A 23,772-nucleotide genomic window follows, 5' to 3' on the forward strand; every position below is an offset into this window, starting at 1 on the left:
AGGGCACTGTGCTGTGCCTGCCACAAGCAGGCTGTTGTTGTCATGGTTACACATTTCCACACATACTATATCAGTACTCACACATACATACATGCCACAAGCATGCACATGTACACACGCGCACACACACACACGCACAGTGCACGCACGCAGAGGAAGCAGGGAAGAGAAATAGAGACAGAGCGATACAAAAAAGAAGAGAAGGGTGTTTGGTCCTGTGATGGACGGAGCGAGAAGAAAAGACAAACTGCTCATTTGTCCATCCTCCCATCCTCCCATCAGTCCTATCTAATCTGAGACAATCAAAAAACATCAAACACACACACACACGACCCATCCAAGACAGTGTACACAGCCCGTATTGATTTAAATGACTGACGGGAATCCTTGAGACGTGACAGTAGAGATGCAGCGTGACATTCAGAAGGCTTGGACCAACCGTCAGAGACGAATGGAGGATGTCACGGGGGGGGCAGCTCTAGTTCATGGTTCATGACTAATGCCATAAATAAAGTGGGGAGAACATCCCTTTAGTTACAGGGCGAGAGGCTATAAGCTTTAAACGCGTGCACACACACATGCACGCACGCGCACACACACACACACACACACACACACACACACACACACACACACACACACAGTGTACACACAAATGTGACCTCACTTTAAAATCCAAACAGCAGCGATGCAACAAACAAAAGCACTATTTCTCCCCCAGCATGCACCTGGTCTGAGTGTATCATAGTCAACAACACAACACAAGACAACCAGCTGCTGCTAGAAAACACAACAGGAAAAAGGCAGATACACTGAAAACAAATGTCTTACCTGGTGAGGAGGTGAGATGCAGTCGTACAGCAGATGGACATGAAGAGAAAAGACAGGAAGACAATCTGTGAGCTGCTACGTTTAACTTGTTGAACAGAGCAGTAGCAATATGCACATATTAGCCTCCATCTGAAATCCTGAAAATTAGGAAGCCCTAAAAAGTAGAAAGGTCTAAACAACAAAATCTAAACAAAGGACATAAGATTGAAGAGAAAAGGCTGAGGAAAGAGAGAGGAAGAGGAGGCGAGAATGAGGAATGCTAAAGAGAGTGTCAGTTTGTCTTTTATCTGTCATCCTTATGTGTTTTCTTAAATAAGTCATCTTCTCTTATTGTAAAGGCCAGGAGAGAAAGAGGAACCAAGAAATGGTGTTCTCTCCGAGCAAACTTCATAGTAAATGGACTCTAAGCCCTGTACACTACATGTCAACATTCACCCATCACACACACATCGATGGCACAGCTTTCCCCAGCTATCTGGGGTTCAGTGTCTTGCCCAAGGACACTTGGACATTCAACTCAACCTGCGGGTCTGCTTTATGGCGGGACTACCTTCTGACCAAGGTGTTTTCTTGTCTGGAACTTGTTTTTGTCTTCCAACTGTGTCCATTCATAGTGTGTTTTCACTTCACTTCACTTTTCGGTCTATAAATATCCTATTTAGTGTTCGGTTGTACTTCACCCTCTGTCTGACCAACCTGTGTGGTTGGGGCAACTGTGGCTCCAGTAAGGTGGCTTGTCCTTTAATCAGAGGATCAGCAGTTCAATCCCCGGCTCTGCTAGTCCATGTCAATGTGTCTATGGGCAAGATACCCCAATTGCTCCAGATTTAAAATTGCGGCGTATGAGTGGGTGTGAAACGGTTCATTAGCCCTGACGGACAGGTGGCACCTTGCATGGTACCTTTTACAAGGTGTAATAACTCATGACCTACTGGCTCGAGAGCAAACCTTCTCTACATGTGTTCAATGACATTGGAATGGAGGGTGCACAATGTGTAGAGGGGGTTCTATAGGTTTATCTGGACTGAGATCCAGAGAGAGGCTCATACATGAGTAAATATACCATCAAGCATGATGACTAAGTTCATAACTATATTCCTACATTTAAGCCCTCTGACCCGTCCTGCTCTGACTATACTGAAGAGAAATGCTGAGTCAGACAAGCCAAGCTGAGTGTTCATCCAGGCAGATATCAGATAGCCAAAGAGATGCATATGAGGACCTACACAGCCAGTCAACAGATAACACTTGGCGAGTAGTCTGCAGAGTTCAGTACCTGAAAGCTCAGTGTCAAAAGGCTGTGTTTTGACTGGGCCTGTAGCAGATGAGTAGTGTTGAGTTGTAGTGGATTTTATATACACTTGCACATGTAAATAAGATAGTCTATGTTTTAAATTAATACATAAAGAAAGTTATGATAATTAATAAGGGATATTATGAGGAATATTCTGAAGAATGTGTATGAAGAAAGCATAGAAAGTTTGATCACTGTATTATTAACTGTAATGTGGATTGTTAGATGTTTTATGGTTGTCCTAATAATAGGATGACTCAAGTATGAATGAAATGTATCAGCCGAGTCTGCGGAAGCGGAATCACGTGAGCGCGTCCGGGCCGGACCATGTGTATCTGATGACTCTTGTTTGTTAAATTAAATACTGATTCCTATATATCTCTGGCTTCGGGACTTCTTCATTCCAAGCACCAGGCAGCTCGAGATTCTTCAGAACTTTAACAGTAGTAAATGAGGTATTTGTCTAATATGTTCTTGTCCAATGAGTGCCAGTGTGTGATGTAGAGGTAAAGTAGCTAGTAGATCAGGTTGTTCCTCTATGTTCTGTTCTGTGGTTCAGAACCTCACACTGAGGAGCAGTAGAGCTTTGTCCCCCTCTTATGGCCACATACTAACACGACCACTACCCATCTATAACGCACAACCTTTTGAACATCTGACCCTGAAAATGGAGCCATTGTCATCCTAGGTCCCCATCAGAACCAGGATTCTGTAAGGGGAAGATGGTGAAATCCTTCTTTACTTATGTTCAAATGAATGAAATGGGCTGAATCTGAAATTCACGAATTCTTTCTTCATCAAGGGAGCATTTAGAACCCCTGTGGATCCTCTTGAGTGGAGTTTGGGAAACATTAATTCAGCCATTCAGACTTGTTCAGATAATAATTTAAATATAGTTTCAGAACTTCAAAAACAGCTTGAGGTGAAGTGCTTTAAAAAACAGGAGGCGCGCCGGCAGCAACTGAAGACACGAGGGACCAAAGCTCAGGGCGAGGAGAGACAGAGCAGAAGAGAGCGAGTGTTTGAAGATGACTGTGTGATGTGCTGCTGTGAAGCTGTTCAGTGTCAGGAGAAGGAGAAACATGGCCAGTAGTCCTACAACAACTGATTTACCAGGCTAATGAATTGTTGTGTTGCATTGTGGGAGGTCTTGTAAAACTATAAGAAATGCCCCTCTTCGACTGCCAGTCAGAATATCTCAACCTCAGCTGTTCTAGGCAACGGGGACGCTCTGTAGCTGGACAGCCTGCTCTGGTGTGCCCCACGAAGCACACCCGTTCGGACCGGTCCGCTGTCACCCTTCCGGCTCTCCTGGACACTCACCTGCGCCCGCGGACTGCTGTCAACGCGGAGGACGGCGCCTCTATACCCATACCCACCAGTGTCCAACTGCTAATCTCCGATGCCATCCAACTGGTTTCCCCGTCTCCAGCGAAGCTACTACCGGCACGCTCCACTCCTCTGCCCCAGCTGCACTGGCTCTGTGGCTCCACCATTATCACCTGGACCATCTACCATTGGATTGCGTCACTCCCGATCTCACATCATGTGGGGTTTTGGTCTGCTGCTTTGGATTGCGCTATGTTCGACTCTCACGAGCGCATCTGTATTATTCATGTATCATCCTGTATTATTTTATTGTAAGGTGACCGTGGGTGACTTGAAAGGCGCCTCCAAATAAAATGTATTATTATTATTATTATTATTATTACATTATGTTTTACTGTTTTAAGGACTAAATGAATGTTAGTCAGTGCTGAAGGACAGGTTAGCTCCTCCCATCAGTGTGTGAATGGGTGAATGATGAGTAGTGTTAAAGGGCTTTGAGTGGTCGGAAAACTAGAAAAGAGATAAACAAGTACAGTCTATTTACCATTTAAAGAAATCATGCACCCAGAGACAGAATTATTTTCCAAAAAACTGGAATGTCATCAAAAAAGAGTGAATAAAACACACCTTGGTCCTCAAACCATTCCTATAAAGGATAATACCTCAGAGTAGAAGGTGAGTATAGACTTATTATGAAGAAAAAGAACAGCCATACTTCCCGTCTTCATACTAAATGCCCTGCAGCGGCCAGGCAGACATGTGCAAACACTTTGTAACACACACACTGTGTCTTTCATGTTTACCTCACAATCATCATGATGGAAGATCAAATAGCTGCATCTTTAAATGCATTAATCTGTTCCTCAAGATGGATTTACTGGCTCACTAAACAACACAAGCTGGAATGAGATGGGGATGTGGCAGATAATAGCAGAGGGCGGTGGGCCATGTCAGCCACTAATAAAGAATGTGCTACATTGGGAAGGCTCAGTCAGTGACCTCATGGATCCCCATCATCACTGCGAGATTGACATGACTCACTGGCCTGGACAAAAAATAGTTCAGACACGTTAATCCCTGAAAAGGTTCCCACATTTCTGTGTTAATACACTGTGTTAAGAAGCTTTAGGGGTGCTAATAGGTAGACTCTGAACATCTCTGCTGACCTCCAGTGGTTTACATGCCACCTTTCTGCAGTGATGTGCAGGTGTTCTTCAGTGCACACACAACATTACTGTTGGGTGTGATTACAGGTGCTTTACAGACTGCACAACAAAGTAAACACAAAGCAAGAAAAGAAAAAGCAACCAGATAGACGGAAGACAGTGGGAGTGTACAAGCCAAAGAGAGGACATCACAGAGAGGAGGCTGGTGGAGGGGAAGAAGAGTAAGATGGAAGGAGGAGACGGAGGGTGGCCTCTCCTCCTCCTCCTCCTCCTGTGAGTGTGTGATGTGTAGCAGCCTTCATTATGGGCCGTAATTAAAAGAAGACAAGATTGGAAAAGAGCCCAATACTCTTGGCTGCGTTCAGGGAGAGCACCGGGATCAAAGCCCGCTCAGACACGCTTCACCAAACGCACCCACAGCAGCCTGCTGCTCCACCTGAGCCTCCCCCAATGGCTGCCATCAGTATGAGGAAGAGGAGGAGGAGGAAGCAAGGGAGAAACACAGAGAGATAAGAAAGAGGGAGGACATTTCTGCTTCAGCATGAAGAATCAGAGATGTCTACCTTCTGGTGGAAGTTAAGACAACCTCACCTTCTCACCACCTTTTCTACTTGTACAATAGACTAGACATGATCCTTATGAGGTGTTTGAACACATGCAAGCTCAACTATAATTCAAGAAACCTATTAACTCACATCTAAGGTTTTAGCTTAACTTTTAGAATCTGACTTTATTTAAATGATTTGTGTTGACACAAATGATGTAATTACCTGAATGTCTTGTTTATATTGTTGTTGCTTCTGCTTATATCAGTTTGTACCATGCAAAGTTCCTTGAATACCAAATAAATTATACTATTATTACAACTAATTTCTATTTGTATTGATTAAAACTGATCTTTAATTTGGTAGTATTTATGTGGATAACCCATTTGCTTCAGCTGTGGGTGAACTGGTGGAGGCCAAACTCACCAATCTTCGTCATTAAGGTTTGATGGATGACAGGAGTAACGTCTCTTGTGTTGCTTTGTTTGATTGTGATATAACTTACGCTTTGTCTCTTCCTGCTCTTAAAGGCTGCACTACATGCTGCACATACATCCACGGTGTCAACATGCTGTGTATGATGATGAGTAAAATATCACTGATAGAATATGGTGCTGGAGGTTTATTCAATGGATTTGCTCTACAGAGGAATGAAGCGTGTATGAGAAGATCCACCATGACTCTTAATCTTAATCTCACAGCCATAATTGTCATGAAGGGGAGGAGCAGCAGGATTGTGGATCAACACATCATGGATATTGCTTCTTGAGGTACGCTAATCAATCATAATGTCCTATTCTTCTCCCTGCTTACTGTCACTGCAGTGGCTTTAACCCTCTAACTTTGAGAAGAGGAAAACCATGAAATCACAATCGTCAGTGAGTTCAACACAGCAACATGGAAACAAAGCAATACTTACATGTTGCAAACTCACACAGACACACACACATCTGAGTGAACAGTACTGAAGGTCTTATTGTAAAGTGTGTGGTGAAGCTAAACCTCAACACAACACTGCCCGCTTGATTAAATGATTAAAGAGTCTCATAGAAATGTTCTGGAGCTATGTATCCGTACCAGGGGCAGAAGAACAGAAGAGTCTCCTTATGTCTGTCATGTCGGTGGGAGAGATATGAAGGCCATTGCAGAATACAGGTGCTACTGACAGCGCTAGTGAACTATAGCTAGTCACAAGAACTCTCTAAACTAGAAAGCTTGCTAACTGACCGCTATCTCCCTGCTGTCTGGAGCAGTCGTCCACATGAGGTTGAGGAAGGTTTCATACAATTGAATGAGAGCAATGTGACAGCCAATATGATATCTTCTATTTCATTCCCATAAAACTCTTTCAAGATCATGTGCTATCAACAGCTTACATTTGCATGACAAAGATCTCCAAAGTTGAGCTCAATGCAGGGTTTTTAGTCACGCTTGTCGCTATGTTTGTGGCAATTTTTCAGTCGCAATTTATCTGGTTCTGCACATGTCCCTATGCGTAATTCTGTGTACAAAGCTTTATTGTTCGTCCCACTGTGGAGCACAATATAAGATTCAAATAGGTCTAATATTGTCACCGTTGTCGGCAGAAATTAAAAAAATGTGTAACTAGGCTAACACTTATTTAATGAAAGAGAAAACTAAAACAATGACCCAAACTATCAGTTTTAAACAACAATCGTGGTTTACGGACCCACTTAGTGGTTCCACTTTGACCTACCAACATGCCAATTGCATTCATGTTCCGTTTTAGCTCCCAAAAAGGGATTTATCTTATTTGGCTAGCTATGTTTTTCAACTGTCTGATAGTCTGGCTGCTTGTCCTGTGGACTGTGGCCTTATGATGTCACTGTGTTTCAGATCACAGAAATGCTTTTCAAGAGTACAATATTATCGGAATGGGAAACAATTATGACTAATTAGCAACGATCCAAGTAATAAACCAGAATGATCCTTTAAACATAAATTATAATGAATGCTCCAAGCAGTTCACAATCTACTTCTGAACCACAAACACTGGGTTCAAGTTGTTTCTCTCAGTCGGCTATTTGGCTGTGCTTTCGCTGTCTTCAAGACAAATGCCTGTGCTTTCATTACATCTGGCGAATCAAGTGGTTCAGATTCTGACATGTACTTATACAAAATAAATGGTTGGGGATAGTATTCCCACTCAATATGACAACGCTATAATGTTGTTCTGTAATGCAGTTTTTCCCACAACAACTCCTGAGAGCACACAGAGGAGGAAGATCAGCAAATGAAACCATTCGGTCCAATAAACCCACATCCATCAGCAGTCTGCACAACACTGCATTACACATCAGCACTTAAGAGTACACATAAACCACCTCTCCTAAGCACGGGGAGGTTTTTATCCACCATTCATTTATCCAGAGAACGTTCTCTGCACAGAAAGGAGAGATTTCTTTACCCAACTCAATGACAAGAGAATCTAATCTGGATCAGTGCATTTGGTTGTCTTTAGAAAAGTTAGTAATTAGAAAGTAGTAGTGCTGTGGCTCAGTGGTAGAGCAGGATCATCCTTTTAATCAGAGGATCGGCTCTCCAATCCTGGGCTCCGCTAGTCCATGTTGATGTGTCCTTGGCACAAGACACTTAACCCCAAATTGCTCCCGCAGGCTTTGCCTGCAGTGTATTCGTCAGTATGATTGATTGGATAGTCATGATGTAGGGCAGGTGACACCATCCGTGTATGAATGGCTGGGAATGGGTGAATAACACGTAGTGTAAAAAAGCGCTTTGAATGATCATAGGAATAGAAAACTTATACATTTAACACAACATTAAGAACCCTAAAACCAACATCTTGTCCAACACCATGATGAGGTGTATGCTGATGATCCCAATCAAGCCTATGATGCATTTGTTCACATTTTTGGAGTTGTACAATAAGCATTCTCCTATTAAACGATACAGGGTAAAGGATAAATATATAGGAAAGCATGGATGACTACAAGTCTGCAAAGGGCATGCAAAAAAAGAGTAAGATGTATAAGAATAAACTGCCTTCCATTATGAGATCACAGAAGGAATACTATAATAAAATAATAGAGGTAGTAAACATAATATTCAAATTATTTGGAAGGTAATCAATCATATTATCCGGCTAAAATTCAGAATTTCCATGTTGTTTTCTAAACAACTCTGATGCCACTGTGGACAATTTAATAAGTATTGTTGATGATTTCAATGATTATTTTCAATTCAATTCAATTCAGTTTATTTTGTATAGCCCGATATCACAAATTACTAATATGCCTCAGAGGGCTTTACAATCTGTACACATACGACATCCCTGACCTTTGACCTCACATCGGATCAGGAAAAACTCCCCAAAAATAACCTTTGACAGGGAAAAAAGGGAAGAAACCTTCAGGAGAGCAACAGAGGAGGATCCCTCTCCCCGGATGGACAGATGCAATAGATGTCATGTGTACAGAATGAACAGCATTTACAAAGTTACATAAACACATTATATGAATATGACAATGTATGAATGGAACTCCAATCCATGAAACAGAAGGAGGTAGAGAGGAAGGGGGGGGCGGGGCATCAGTAGGGCCAATGCGGGAGGCCGGTTCACCAGGCAGGAGGCATCAGACACCTCCAGGTCCAATGGACCCTATGAGACGTGAAGTTACAACGACTCCGGGGAGGAAGCAGAGTTAATAAGGTGCAATGGAGAGATGTAAATTCATCCATAAGGAGAGAGAGAAGAGGAGATAGGTGCTCAGTGTATCCTAAAACATCCCCCAGGAGCCTATAAGCCTATAGCAGCATATCTAGGGGCTCGACCAGGGCAAACCTGATTCAGCCCTAACTGTAAGCAGTATTAAAGAGGAAAGTCTTAAGTCTATTCTTAAATGAGGTGACTGTATCTGCCTCCCGGACTGAAAGTGGAAGCTGGTTCCATAAAAGAGGAGCTTGATAACTGAAGGCTCTGGCTCCCATCCTACTTTTTAGGACTCTAGGAACCACAAGTAGCCCCGCATTTAGTGAGCACAGCTCTCTAGTGGGGCAACATGGTACTACAAGCTCCTTAAGATATGATGGTGCATCACCAATCAAGGCTTCGTAGGTGAGGAGAAGAATTTTAAATGTGATTCTTGATTTTACAGGGAGCCAGTGCAGAGCAGCTAATACAGGAGTAATGTGATCTCTTTTCTTAGTTTTTGTGAGTACATGAGCTGCAGCATTCTGGATCAACTAGAGGGATTTAAGAGACTTATTAGAGCAGCCTGATAATAAGGAGTTGCAGTAATCTAGTCTGGAAGTAACAAACGCGTGAACCAGTTTTTCTGCATCTTTTTGGGACAAGATGTGCCTGATTTTTGAAATGTTACGTAGATGAAAAAATGCAATGCTTGAGATTTGCTTAATGTGGGAGTTAAAGGACAAGTCCCGGTCAAAGATAACGCCGAGATTCTTTACAGTGGTGTTGGATGCCAGGGAAATGCCATCTACAGAAACCTCATCACCAGATAATTGATCTCTGAGGTGTTCAGGGCCCAGTAAAATAACTTCAGTTTTGTCTGAGTTTAACATCAGGAAGTTGTTTAGGATTCATTAATAGGCTTGAGTCAAAGATGGCTGCTACTCCACCTCCTCGGCCGGTGCCTCGAGGAATGTGAGTATTATGGCCGTGGGACAGACACAGTCTCTATAGAGTTAAGGTTAAGGGTGGGTAACTGCTCGAATGGAAGTACAGAGAAGGGTGGAAGACTACAACTGTGCTTCTGCTTCCTGATCTGAACTCTGGGTCATGGATTAAGTCCGTTAATCAACTTGGCCATGTTTGCAGAAATGAGACGCCTTCCATCCCAAGTGGGATGAATGCCGTCTGGACTCATCAGATCAGGCTTTCCCCAGAAAGTCTTCCAGTTATCTACGTAGCCCACATTGTTTGGTGAGCACCACCTGGACAACCGGCGGTTGAATGACGACATGCGGCTATACATGTCATCATTGATCAGATTGGGGAGAGGGCCAGAGCAAACTACGGTGTCTGACATTGTCTTGGCATAAGTACACACCGATTCCACATTAATTTTAGTGACCTCCGACCGCCGCAGTCGGGAGTCAATACTGCCGGCGTGTATTATAATCTTACTGTAACTACGCTCATCTTTAGCCAGCAGTTTTAAACAAGATTCAATGTCGCCCGCTCTGGCCCCCGGGATGCATATGACTTTGGTCCGTGGCTTCGCTATCTTCACGTTTCTGACTATGGAGCTACCTATAACCAGAGTGGGTTTCTCAGCGGGTGCGTCGCTGAGTGGGGAAAACTGGTTTGAAACGTGAAGAGGTTGGTGGTGCTCAGTGGGCTTCTGTTTGGACTTAAAACCCCTTCGAACAGTTACCCAGCCATCCGGCTGCTGCCGGAGGGGAGAGCTAACAGAGGCTACTGCTAGCAGCTCCGCCCGGCTATGGGAGGGGACGGGCTAACTAACGTAGCTGTCTGAGCTTCAATGGTGCGGAGCCGTGCATCTAACCCACTTAGAACTGCCTCCAACCAGCAAATGAACTACACTTGTTGCATGTACCGTTATCATTAAGGGAGGCAGCGGAATAGCTATACATGAGACACTCTGAGCAAGAGGGAGGGGGAGAGGAGGAAAACATTGCGAGCTGCTAAGCTGGCAACCGGAATTAATGCAATACGCTTACCGGAAGAGAGAGAGAGCAATGTGTTCAGGAACCTTTGTGGGTGTTGGAACTCAAAAAGAATTAGAGGGGGAGATTGAATTACAATTCTGTGATGATAAAAATTCTCGGGGTCATTATCCATCATAAACTAACATGGTGACAACATATTGCATATATAAATGGTAAAATGTCAATAGCAATACTGAATATATGTAGAGATGTACTAACTTCTAAGGCCTTGCATATAATTTATTACTCACTTATTCAATTCAAATTTAGTTAATTTTGTTTAGACCAATATCACAAATTACAAATTTGCCTCAGAGGGCTTTACAATATGTACACATACAACATCCCTGACCTTTGACCTCACATCGGATCAGAAAAAAACTCCCAAAAAAGACCCTCAGTATTACAACCTGGGAACTTAAACTCTTACCAACCTCACATTACTGTGATATTGGAGCTTCCCCTTTTAAGCCTCAACCTATTTTCTAGGTTTCTGCTCGAAATAACATACCCAAACTAAAAAGGGTGTATCTCTGCAACCACAAAGGCTATTTGAATAATGTTGGTGTTATAATAAAGGCAAACCATGTGTGCTTTTGGTCAGATGTGTAAATAGTATAATATGTGTTACTGGTTAAGAGTAAATAAAGATGAAAGACAGCAAAAAGTTGAATTTCCAGGTTCGCCTAGGAAAAAAAGGACTTTCAGGATGATTATCTCTTGGAAGGATGCATTCGGTTGGTGTTTGAGTTGTGTGGAAATGGCTTACTGATTCTTGTAGCCCAAGTTCTCAACGTGGTGAATGCTGAGCCAACTGCTGCCAGATAACAGTGCTAATAATTGCAATGGTGCTAACGGTGTTAACCTGAGGGGAACTAGAGGTTGGGCACTACGCTTGAAACACAGACCCTGTCTCGTGTACCATGCTTTGTGTGACTTTTGCCATGACATCAACTTTCATATCTTCATTACAATATGTATAACATCAATTGTTTCCTAGAGTGGTGAAATAAGTTGTATCAGTAAGGTTCCACCCTGAAAGTCAGTGAGTCAAATCATCCATCAGTCAACTTGTAAAACTTTGAATAATCATAATCACATTGGTAGTATAGAAATGAGTGGTTATTACAGAGCAAAAAAAGTCACACCCACAAACCATTGTTAATGAGACAAGACAAACAGGTCTGGTGGGCACATATAACACTGGGAAGTGGTGAGGTCCAAGGAGGGGTGCTGTAAACCTCATGGCCTGATCCACAGACCACCTCCAATCTTTTGCAAGCCGACCTAGAGCCGGTTGCGATGCCCGACCACGGAGAATGGGGAAGCGCCCCGGAGAGAGACAATGAGTGGATCCTCCCACATTCAGCAGCCGTCCCTGAACCATTGAGCTGAAACCCCCTGGCAGACTGCAAATACCCCACATGTTGAGAAGTGTAACATGTGGTATGAACCTGTGGAGTATTTGACCTTATTTGATTATGTTAATATGGATCACTGACATTTTTTGGATTGCCGGACACTCTATGAAGAAAAATAAAGGAAGGAATAGTCGAATTGTCAAAGCCAAAGCCAGTTTGTATCACAATATTCTGATTCTGGTACAGCACCAAATACCAGTGTGAACAAGAACAAGTCCTGTATTCAAATATTACTAAAGTAAAAGTACTCATTGTGCAGAATGGACCATTTCAAAATAATACCATATGCTCACGTATAGGTTCCTGAGGTGTTATATATAGGGGTGTTAGGTCTGATACACTAACATGCACTAAAAGGTTAACACAGACAGGAGAGACTGTGATAACAACATTATCTGCTCAGGTAGACATTACTCCATATCTTCACATGGACTATAGTTGTTTGCTGCTATAATAATGCTCTGGATATCATGTAGAGAACGCTCAACAGTTAAACCCAGTACAGACAAGGCAAGAGAGCCTTGTCTGCCAGTGTGTGGCCTTACACTCTCACAGTACAGTTAATAGAGAGAGAAGAACGCTAGGAGAAGGAAGGGAGGACGGAAGGAAGAAAACTATAACACACAGAAATACAGTAAGTGGGACTGAATACTGTGTGTGTGGGTGTGTGGGTGGTTGGATGTGGGAATGTAGGCGTGGATTTGGTTGGAAGTATTAAGAGTTTCCATAATGAAACACAGGGTGGAAACAGGCCCATTTTATAACAATATAATGAATGAACCAGTGTTGTTAATTCAATATGGAGATGGGCGCTATGAAACCATCACAGCTACCACAACAGAGCACCTCTTAAGACATCATTAAAGCAGGATCTGTTCCACAGTACGGGGAAGTCTTCTGCTCCTTTCCCAGTGACTCATGTACGATACTGAAGCTGCAACAGAATCATACATACGATGCCTTTCCTAGAGCAGCAAACTGTGATGGTCTCCACTCTCAACAGAGCTGTGCCATAACCGTGGGCTGAACATGTGTGGTCACGGATACAGTGCAGCCGAGTGAGGGTGTCACATCAGATACAAGGTCAATTACACATCTGCATTTACTTCATATTAACAGAGGACCGTACCCAATTTATAAAGGAATATGTAAATTAATGAATTTCATCGCACATCGACAGAGAAATTAATGTCACTGCCTGTGAGGAATTTCTAATATGTGCTGCAGGAGTTCTGCACCGTTTGGACCACTGACAGTTCACCATATTCTCATCTCTATGGCAACACAAACAGCACTTTGTTTCAAGGTTATAGGTTATATAGCAGCATCTCAAGCTATACTACAGACAATTACATTATGTTCCATGTACATTTAGTAAATGCACAATGTTTTGATTGTAAGATTAAATGTTAAATGGACCTGTACTTGTATATCTCTTCTGGCCACTCAAAGCCCTTTATGTCATAATGTCATAATTCAACCATTCACACCCATTGATACACTGATGGGAGGAGCTACCATGCAAGGTACCACCTGTACATCAGGACTAATTAACATTCACACCCTGATGGGAGGAGCTACCTTGCAAGGTACCACCTGCACATCAGGACTAACTAACATTCATACCCTGATGGGAGGAGCTACCATGCAAGGTACCACCTGCACATCAGGACTAACTAACATTCACACCCATTCACTTAACCCCAACAGACCGAGGACACATCCACATGGACTAATGGGGATTGAACTGCCGAACGTCTGATTGAAAGACGACCCTGCTCAACCACTGAACCACAGTCGCCCAAATTAACCGTAAGACAAATTCAACAATAAACATAAAATGAAACATCTCAACAGTAATCTTAATCTTTGTCCTGGAGGGCTTACACCCTCCATATCTCCATATCTCCAACCTTGAAACTCACCATGCAACGAAAACCCGAAGAAAACAAATTAACCCGCTTCGGGGTAGCACTCCTGCCGCAGCCTGTCGTCGTCGACACATGAAGGCGACGGGGCAAAGCTCGCCTCGGGACCCTCATCGCCCAAATGGGGGGAAACCACGGAACAACCGGGTTGGGTTGGATTCAGGTGTGCGTTACCCGGGTGGTGCAGAGGTTGAACCTGAGGCGGTCCGTCCGGGTGGGCACTTGGAACGTCCTGTTATTTCGGAGTGACGATCACCTGCCTCTATTATCTTCGGAGCTGACAGGTTGGGCATTGGCATAGCGGCTCTCTCTGAGGTGAGGCGGCCTAGAAGTGGCAAGATCAGCGTGGATGGATACACCTACTACTGGTCTGGCCGCTCCGATGGCTACCATACCCAGGGAGTGGCTGTGGCCATTGCCGATCGGTTGGCTCTGATGGTGGCGGAGGTCACTCCTGTTAACGAGCGTATCACGAGGCTGAGAATTACCCATTCCTTAGGGGTGATATCTTTAGTCTCTGTGTATGCTCCGACCGGGCTGAGTGATGTTTCCGTGAAGGAGGCATTCTACGCCAAAAACTAAATTCGGTGATTGATGGTTGTCCACTGATGGACACCCTCCTTGTCCTGGGAGACTTCAATGCGTTGTCTGGTACTGACAGAGTTGGCTACGAAACATGTGTTGGTCCCCATGGCTCTGGGCTAAGGGATGAAAGCGCCTCTATGCTCCTAGACTTTGCTAAAGGTTGAGGGCTTAGGATCGCTGGATCTTGGTTTGAGCGTTCTAAGCCACGACGCTGGACTTGGTATTCAAATACTGGCACCGTGGCAAAGGAGATCGACCATGTTCTTGTGGATGGTCGTTGGAGACTGCTGCGGCACTGCAGAGTCTTTTGGAGTGCTCAGTTTCTCTGCACTGATCACAGGCTTGTCGTGGCGACTCTTGGGCTGCGACTCAAGTCCGCAAGGTCATCGGCTTCCAGGCAAACTCGCTTGGATGTTGGTAGGCTCCGGGACGAGGGGGTAGCTGGGGAGTTTGCCCGCAGGTTTGGGGATGGTCTTGGAGGGCTGGGTGCTTCGGGTGGCCGAGGAACAGTGGATGGGCTTCAAGACTAAAACTCTGGAAGTGGCGGCCGAGTACCTTGGAGTTTCGCGCGGGTCGAGGAGGGGGTTTCTCTCTTCTGGGACGATGGGTCACAGGGCTAGAGCTGGTCTGTATTGGGAGCTAAAAAGTGCAACTGTACGTGCTGTGAGGAATGACAAAGAGGCATATGTGCGAGGCATATGTGCGAGGAATCTGTGAGACGGTCGAGGGGTCATCTCTGGTCAAGTGACTCCCGCCCCGCCTTCAGAAGAATCCGTGCATTACGTGCCTCCAAACCTTCTCCTCGCAGTACTGCGGTGAGAGCGGCTGATGGTGGACTCCTGTCGGAAGAATCTGTCAGAGCCTGCTGCGCCGAATACTTTGAGCGTCTTTACCAGGCGGACGATTTACTGTGCGCCACCTTCGCTTGGTGAAACGCAAGCTGTGGTCAAGCAGTTGAAAGGGGGTAAGGCGGCTGGAGTGTGCGGTATCCATTCTGAACTCCTCAGGGCTGGAGGTGATCCGGCACTGTGCTCTGTTTGGAGTACGGAGATCTTCCCAACCGACTGGAAGAAGGGCCTTGTTGTCCCTCTCTGGAAGGGGAAGGGTAATCGCCGGGATTGGAACAACTACAGGGGTGTGACGCTGCTCTCTGTACCAGGCAAGGTTCTGGTGAGGATAATTCTGAACAGGATTCGCCAGCACCTGCTCGCGCACCAGCGCCCGGAGCAGTCTGACTTCACACCCAAGAGATCAACATTAGACCGTATTCTAGCGCTTCGGGTCCTCACCGAGTGCCTGCGTGAGTTTCGGCGGGGCTTGCTTGCAGCCTACGTTGATCTCCGTAAGGCGTTTGACTGGGTGAACCGGGCTGCTTTGTGGCGGATCCTTGAGCTGCGCGGAGTTCCCCCAAAGCTGCTAACCCTGATATCCAATCTGGACTCCGGGACTGTGAGCGCGGTGAGGTTGTCGGTGGCTGCGGGGTTTCGTTTGGTAATGACAGATTTTCAGATCTGGACTTTGCCGACGATGCAGTCATCTTTGCGGAGTCATTGGATGTTTTCACTGGGGCCCTCGTGTCGCTGGGTGAGGAGTCGGAACCGCTGGGACTGCGTATCTCCTGGATCAAGACCAAGGTTTAGGCATTCAATGATGTCTTGGATGCGGCTGTCGAGTCTGTTCCTGTGTGTGGCGAGAATGTTGAGGTCACGGAGACATTCACTTACCTAGGCAGTGTTGTCCATGTCTATGCCGGATGCGGTCAGGAAGTCAATCAACGTCTGGGCCGCGCCTGGGGAGTGATGGACTCACTGGATGAGGGTGTGTGGCGTTCTCGGCATTTGTGCAAGAGGACAGAGGTCTGAGTCTTTAGGTCGCTGGTATTGCCTGTCTTACTCTATGGGTGTGAGACTTGGACGCTAACCAGTGACCTGAGGCGAAGACTGAACTCCTTTGATACCATGTTTCTCAGAAGGATCCACGGGTATCGCTGGTCGGATTTTGTACCTAATGAGCGGTTACTCCGGGAGACTCGGATGAGGTATGTTACCTGCATTATACGAGAGCGCCAGCTGCGGCACTACGGGCATGTGGCACGATTCCCTGAGGCTGACCCGGCCCACAGGATTCTCTCTTTGAGAGACCCTGTTGGGTGGAGGAGACCTAGGGGTCACCCATGTGCCTCGTGGCTTCATCAGGTTGATCGTTACTTCGGTGGGATGGGGCTGGGACGAGTGTCCGCCTGGAGGATGGCCATACGGAGACCGCGGGAGTGCCGTCGGAAGGTGGACGCAGCAACGCGCTGCCTTGGCGCATACCCCCATACCTGACCTGACCTAATCTTAACCCTGCCCCTATTGTCATTTATTGGCTAATAACAGCTACTCCTGTTAGATTGTCTTAAATAAAAGTCATCTGTATTTCAGAAAAAATGTGATTAATCATAATCTACATCATGTAAAGGAAGTGAATATGCCATTACTTAGTATCTTTAAGTCAAATCAAACAAACAAGAATCCACAGCTGCTTTATATTAGGAAATAACAAAGCAGGGATTGCTAGGCGGGCTCACTGTATCAGTCTCTCTCACATATAATGGACACACACACGCACACACGCACACACGCACACACACACACACGCACACACGCACACACGCACACACACACACACACACACTATAAACTGGTTTCTACAGTTCCATATTTTGAGGATGTCAGTAGTTAAGAAAAGTGAGATGTCAGAATGGATCTATGTTCTGGATCAGTGAGCACAAGGTCACCCAGGCTCATATACGAGGTCAGGTATGACGTGTCCAGAAACACACACACACACACACACACACTCACACACACACAAACACACACACACACACACATTCTCTATAAACTGCTTTCTAAGGTTCCATTTTTTAAGGATGTCAATAGTTTCTTACTGTTCGAATGCCATCTTTCTTCTTTGTTTATGTTGTTATTGCTTTTATTGTTTCTGTTTTGACTATTTAAAGTATAGGTACTTAATGGCTTAAGTACCTATTAAAGCGCTATACGAATACAATTTAAAATTATTTGTATTATTAGAATCAAATGAACAGATAAATAGACTGTAACCTATGTCAACATAAAAAATAAAAGACCTGGCTTTGTTTGTCTGTTTTTGGGACAGCGCCTACCGACACACACACCGCTAAACACAACAGACAGCCCTATCTGTCTCAGGATAACGTTTATGAATGCATAATGATTAATAAGGGATACATGTGCTATTTAGGATTTTTGAGGCAATGCATATATATTTATATATATATATATATAGATTTGATTATGGCAACAGTCGAGTTTAGAAGCATTCGGGTCACCCTTAACAATACAGTAAAGTACTTCTGACACTTCTGAGAATAAGAGTAAATCACTTCAGGTGAAAAGGAAGTCGCTTCCTTTCAGGTGAAAGCTCTCCAGTTGCTCTCAGTGTCTGGCCACATGTTCCTCTCCACTGTTGGAACAGTGGGAACAAGGGGAAGCAGGCCAGAGCTCTGATTAATAACCTGCACAGAGTTAATTTACATTTGCTGAATTATCTTGTGGTCCAATATATCCTGCTAATCGCTGTGATTTCCCTCACTGTAATGAGGACTTCTTGCACATTCAAGTGCGGTCTGACGGCACACCATTAGAGGTTATTCAGTGCACAGTAATGGAGAGCATACTGTGGGGAGCCACAGGCTCTGACCTCTGCTCCCATCACTGCTGCCTGTCTGTATCTGGGCATCGACACCATCATTATGTCGCTGGCTAACAACCTCAGCAATAAGAGCCACGGCGCTGTGTGGCGTGTAAAACTATTCCTGCTCGGAATCACAAAAAAGAGTGTCAGCTGATGGAGATGCCAAGGATTATACTTCTGTGTATTGACTCTGAAATCAAATGACAGAGCAGTGTATGAGTCATGAGTGAGTGAGCTCCATCCAGAGGACTTTGGCATCATCAGCATTCCATGTTATTCCTGTCTCGTCTCTTTGATGAAAGATCACAGGCAAAGGCCATGAGTTCTGGCTCTGAGCCAGGTATGCCATACACAGCTTTGATTCCATATCTGGAGGCTACCTCACGGAGACTTATGTAATGATATTAATGTCACAATTCTGAGTGTGATGAGACATTCTGAGAAAAGAAAAAAAACTACTTTGTGGAGAGAAATGATCATGACAGACTGGTAGAGATCGGATTGTGAGACAAAACAGCCAAAGGAAGTCGCTGGCTAATTCTCAAGAAAACTGATCATTTTGCTCTTAAGTTAGAATGAAAAGTACTTTATTTGTCAATTCAGAGTATACACAAATGGGCTTTTTTTCATAGAGGCTTTTTATTATATCTCCTACTATTTTTTATTGTGATATGAAATGACCGATAACGAGACTTTCTGCCCAGTCTTAAATTGCAGCACATTGTAACACATTGTGAAATTTGTGTTTTTGTGATCAGATATGAGACACAAATACAGTGCCATAATAGCAGCAATAAAATCCAAAGTAAAAAAATAAGCATACAAAAATGCCCCCCAATGAACTACTCTCAATGTCAGACTGGGCCTGAGTACACAAAGACTGCCTCATGTAGTGTGACCTTCACATACACAATGCATATCAGCCAATAGCTAGAGCAGATAGGGCTGTGAGCAAATCAATGCGGGTTGCTCGGCTCACCACTCACCGCTCCGACAGCAGGTTGACAATGTCTGGTTCAGAATATAATATCACAAAGTCTGACATTAAAGTTTGATCAGTTGCAATGGATTTGTGTACATACATTCAGGGTATACAGATGATGAATCATAATGACTTTTGTGATGAAATTCCCATCAGTCTCAGCTAGCACTCTCCCAGACTAAGATGGTGAACATGGTCACATTATATAGTCTAATATAACCTCACAGAGCTGCTAGCTTTAGACTCTTGTTTAGGAGTTTGTTTTTTCAAGTCAAATTCCATTCACCTCCATCTTATTGTGAAGGAGACAAAAATACTGCAAAAAGCATTAGACAAAGACCAGATGAGCCCATGCAGTACTTCTTAGTTCTTGTGTATCCACAGATTGAGTTTTGAGTTCTGTTCGAACTTTGTCTCTGTCTTTTCTGCACATACCGACAGCAGGGTGTCCTTTTGGATTCTCTCTCCTTGGGAGAAATACAGGTTGTAAATGATATATGAAGTGAAAGGCATTTCATCTGTCACCGCTACTACCTCCCCGACCAAGAGAGGCTGCACAGGCCCTGCAGGAACCAACACCATCTCCTCAACTCATATAAAGAAACTCTAGTTTAATGTCAATTAAACTCACTGGAAAGATGCAGACAATTATAGTTTGTAATATAGATAAACTGTTAATTATTTATATTTACAAATTCAGATTTTTAAACAAGAAAAGTTACTTCTATTAAGGACTCATTTCCTTCAGTCTCCGTTGTAAACACAGCCAGACAGCGATATTATTACAGCGATTACTCCATCACACAGAGGATAACGTCCCGAAGAAAGAGCAGGTTCATGTTTTTGACAAGCGGTTCAACATTTCACGACTCAGTGTGGATGAAGTGGAAGAGATTCCCTCTTTGTAGCATTGAAAGCCTTTGGAGTTGGCAAACGTCGCAGCGCCGATATATTCATTCCTCCGCTGGAGTGCGACTGAGAAATCCATCAAGTTGTGAATTAAACATGTGTGGGACAGAGGCTGGAGAGAGACAGAAACAGAAGCTGGAGCTTCATTCAACTGTCAATCTAAACTTTTGAAACACTGTAGAGAGAAAATGTCAAGTATAGTTTCCATTATACTCGTCTGACTCGTCAGACTGTGGCTATCAGTCTCACATTAGCCTTGTATTTTTCTTCTGCTATCTATTTTACTAGTCGCTGCATCCTGTGTGGCTCAGTGGTCTGTCAATCGGTGGGTTAGCGGTTCAATCCCCAATGTGTCCTGAACACCAAATTGCTCCCGTAAACTGTGCCATCAGTGTATGAATGGGTGTGAATGGGTGAATTATGTCATGTATTGTTAAAGTGCTTTGAGTGGTTGGAAGACTAGAAGAGAAATACAAGTACAGTCCATTTACCATTTACTAGCTTTTAGCGAGCTAGTAAATGGTAAATGGACTAGCTTAGCGCCGTCCAGAATGATTGTGATTGGTTTAAAGAAATACACACAAGCTGGAGTGTTATGTTTCACTATAGTAGAATGATAATAGGTAGCCAGAGCCTTCTGCAGGGCTGACACGGTACCATGGAGCTATGTGAGAGCACCATTATATCACACTCATCATGAAAGGAGTTCATTTTCAGCTAATCTGCTTCATGCACATGAAAGCAACGAATCAAAATACCAAGTGACTATACAACCACAATGCATTAACACAGATAGGGAAGTGACAGGTATATCATCGCTGAGAGGTTGTGGTGATAACATTTATTATAACACTCAAAGGTTGAAACTAAAGAGCTAAAGTAAGCAAGCAAGAAGACCAAAAGAGAGAAGGACAGATAGAGGACAAAGGCAAACAGAGCGGTAAGTGAAATGCCATGCTGGCTGCTTTGTTACTGATGACAAGTGCATTTATTCCAGCCACAGCACACACATTGGACAATTTCTGTCACACCTCAGTGTGAAAAGTCACTCCACGTTTCCAGACTGGGGATGGAGCTGTCAGACCTCCTGTCACTGCAAATTACATGCACAATGATTTCCTAAACACTTGGGTTGCTGATATTTTTTTATTTTGGAAATGGGTAGTGTTATTGATGGTAACAGAAATCCTGAATTTAGACAAGCCAAGAAGGATTTGTCATGACAGACTCAAAAATCCAACAACAAGCAGAGAATAAGCTGCTAACAAACCACAATGTCACTTATTTGAAAAATGTAAATACTGTTGTAAATACGCACGCACGCACGCACGCACACACACACACACACACACACACACACACACACACACACACACACACACACACACACACACACACAGATGAACTACGGTCTTGTTATGTGTGTGTGAGTCTATGTTTGAGACATGCCTAGCATTCATCACCAGGGTGGCCGCCTCCCGTTTCTTTGTTTTCTCTAAACTGTGCAGGTTTTGTGGCCTCTAAACCTGCACAAGTCAATCCGTGATATTCTCAAAGCACCACGAGGGGTAAAAGGCCTCACTAACTGCAGTCCAAAACAGTCCAATTCACAGAGATCAGTTCTGGTAAGTTCTGGGATGCAATGACAGTTGTATCATGAAAATAAATGAATACGGCTGCCTAAAATGTTTGGAAAATACATGAGAACATTTTTTATGAAAAATACGATTATATAAACGAATGAACAACTTTTACTCTACAAAAAGGTATGGGTGTTATGTGTGTGTGCTCTGTAATATCATTAGCACAGACTCCGGTTAATCGGAGCTTGAGACGGGGCAACGTTTTACAGAAAAGAGACATTTCAAAGTGAGCTGACAGGATGGAGAGGAGATGGAGGTGACTGGGTGTCACCTATATATATGTTTAAGGCTTTGGAACATGTTACTATCAATAATAAAAGCTTCTCAATCAATGGAATGCTTTCACCACTGGCACTTTTTTAAGGTCTACTATCAGTTTCCAACCTCACTCAAGCACATCTATGAATGGAATCATCTTGGCTTGTATGAACATAGATCACTGGGGCCATGAAGACTTCCCACCAGACAAGCTGCACCCTGGATGGGGTGATAACAAAACGCTCTCCCATCACAGGGATGAAGTCCTTCTGAGGACCTGAAGGCCAAAGTAGCCTCACAAAGACATGAGTGAGTGTGAGGACCAAAATGCAGACAATCCAGGCAGACAAGGTAATTTACTGAAAAAAGTGGAGAATCAAAAAGCTTACTGGCTTGTGAATTACAATGTTCATTACGTGTTCCTCCTTAACTCTCAAAGATGAATTCACACAGCCAAAGGTGTGGTGATGTCATTAAACCCAGCCAAGTTTCATAATACCTGAGTCTACAGTTGTGATATTTCATGTTAAAGAGGGTCAGAATACTGCAAACGTACTTATTCTGGGTCTCTTGAGGATTTTTGTCAAGTGTCGCAACATAACAAAGATAGAGAGTGAGATGAAGCAAAGGTCGCTGGCTTGACTGGAAATGACAACATCCTAGCTCATAGCCAGCGACCTAAACCCCGAGACCACCAGGATGCCACAAATCAAATGCAGGATTATTTTTGGATCTTGACCCATAGGGATTAATGGGACATAACATTCATGACATATGGGATGGATGGTAGAGTTGGCTCAGATTTCCAAATGTTTTTAATTCAGTTTCAGTACCTTTTTAACATAGACTATGATGGACAACAGGGACTCAAAGGAGTCTCTTATCAGTGGGCCTCCAAAGATGAGTATAGACCTGCTCCCACTCCACAGGCTTCTGCGGTCAATCGGATCTATTAAAGATACAAACAGCATCTGCGGCAGCCAACTCACCACGCTCTCACACATTTCTGCAGCCACTGACACACGTAGGATTTTACCTTCAGTTTCTCTGCAGCCAAGATGTTTCTGGAGTCCACTTCCACTATTGCAAATAGGGTTCATTTTTTCCAATCATTATTATTTGTATATACGGTTTACTCTATTTTACATGAGTTGGCTCACTGAACAGGTCCAGCTAGAGGTAATGCACTCACAGTAAAATATTGTATTTTAATGCTTTTAATATATTTACTGTACTTTATTGTTCTGCATTACAAATAAGGGCACAAAAGGAAAATTGTGACTTTTCTTCAAAATTATATTCCTTCAGATCAAGAACTTTTGTCATCAGTTTTCTGAACAATTCAAAGATTCAATGGTAACTTTTACTTTAAAAGTATTTCTTTTATTGAACTTAATGTTGACAAAGAGACAGCAGGTCCACATGTGAACTACGATACCTTTTAAGGTACTCTATTGTTAACAGGACCAGTGGACCATTTTCTGTAAA

The 23,772-nt window shown here is 43.8% G+C and overlaps 1 protein-coding gene across 4 annotated transcripts in view; it reads right to left on the minus strand.

Annotated features, from left to right (window-relative positions):
• Positions 1-23,772, minus strand: part of LOC117726137 (pleckstrin homology domain-containing family A member 5-like) — a 195,770-nt gene that overhangs the window by 105,159 nt on the left and 66,839 nt on the right. The window contains exon 4 of one of the 4 annotated variants that reach the window (XM_034526228.1): positions 20,419-20,495. The exons of the other annotated variants lie outside the window; for them this stretch is intronic. Coding sequence (XP_034382119.1) covers positions 20,474-20,495 — 22 coding nt within the window. The 3' untranslated portion in view covers positions 20,419-20,473. Of the gene's footprint in view, positions 1-20,418; positions 20,496-23,772 lie in introns of those variants that run through there. 4 annotated transcript variants of the gene reach the window in all.

Source organism: Cyclopterus lumpus, chromosome 23 (assembly GCF_009769545.1).
Source record: "Cyclopterus lumpus isolate fCycLum1 chromosome 23, fCycLum1.pri, whole genome shotgun sequence".
Taxonomy (NCBI): Eukaryota; Metazoa; Chordata; class Actinopteri; order Perciformes; family Cyclopteridae; genus Cyclopterus; species Cyclopterus lumpus.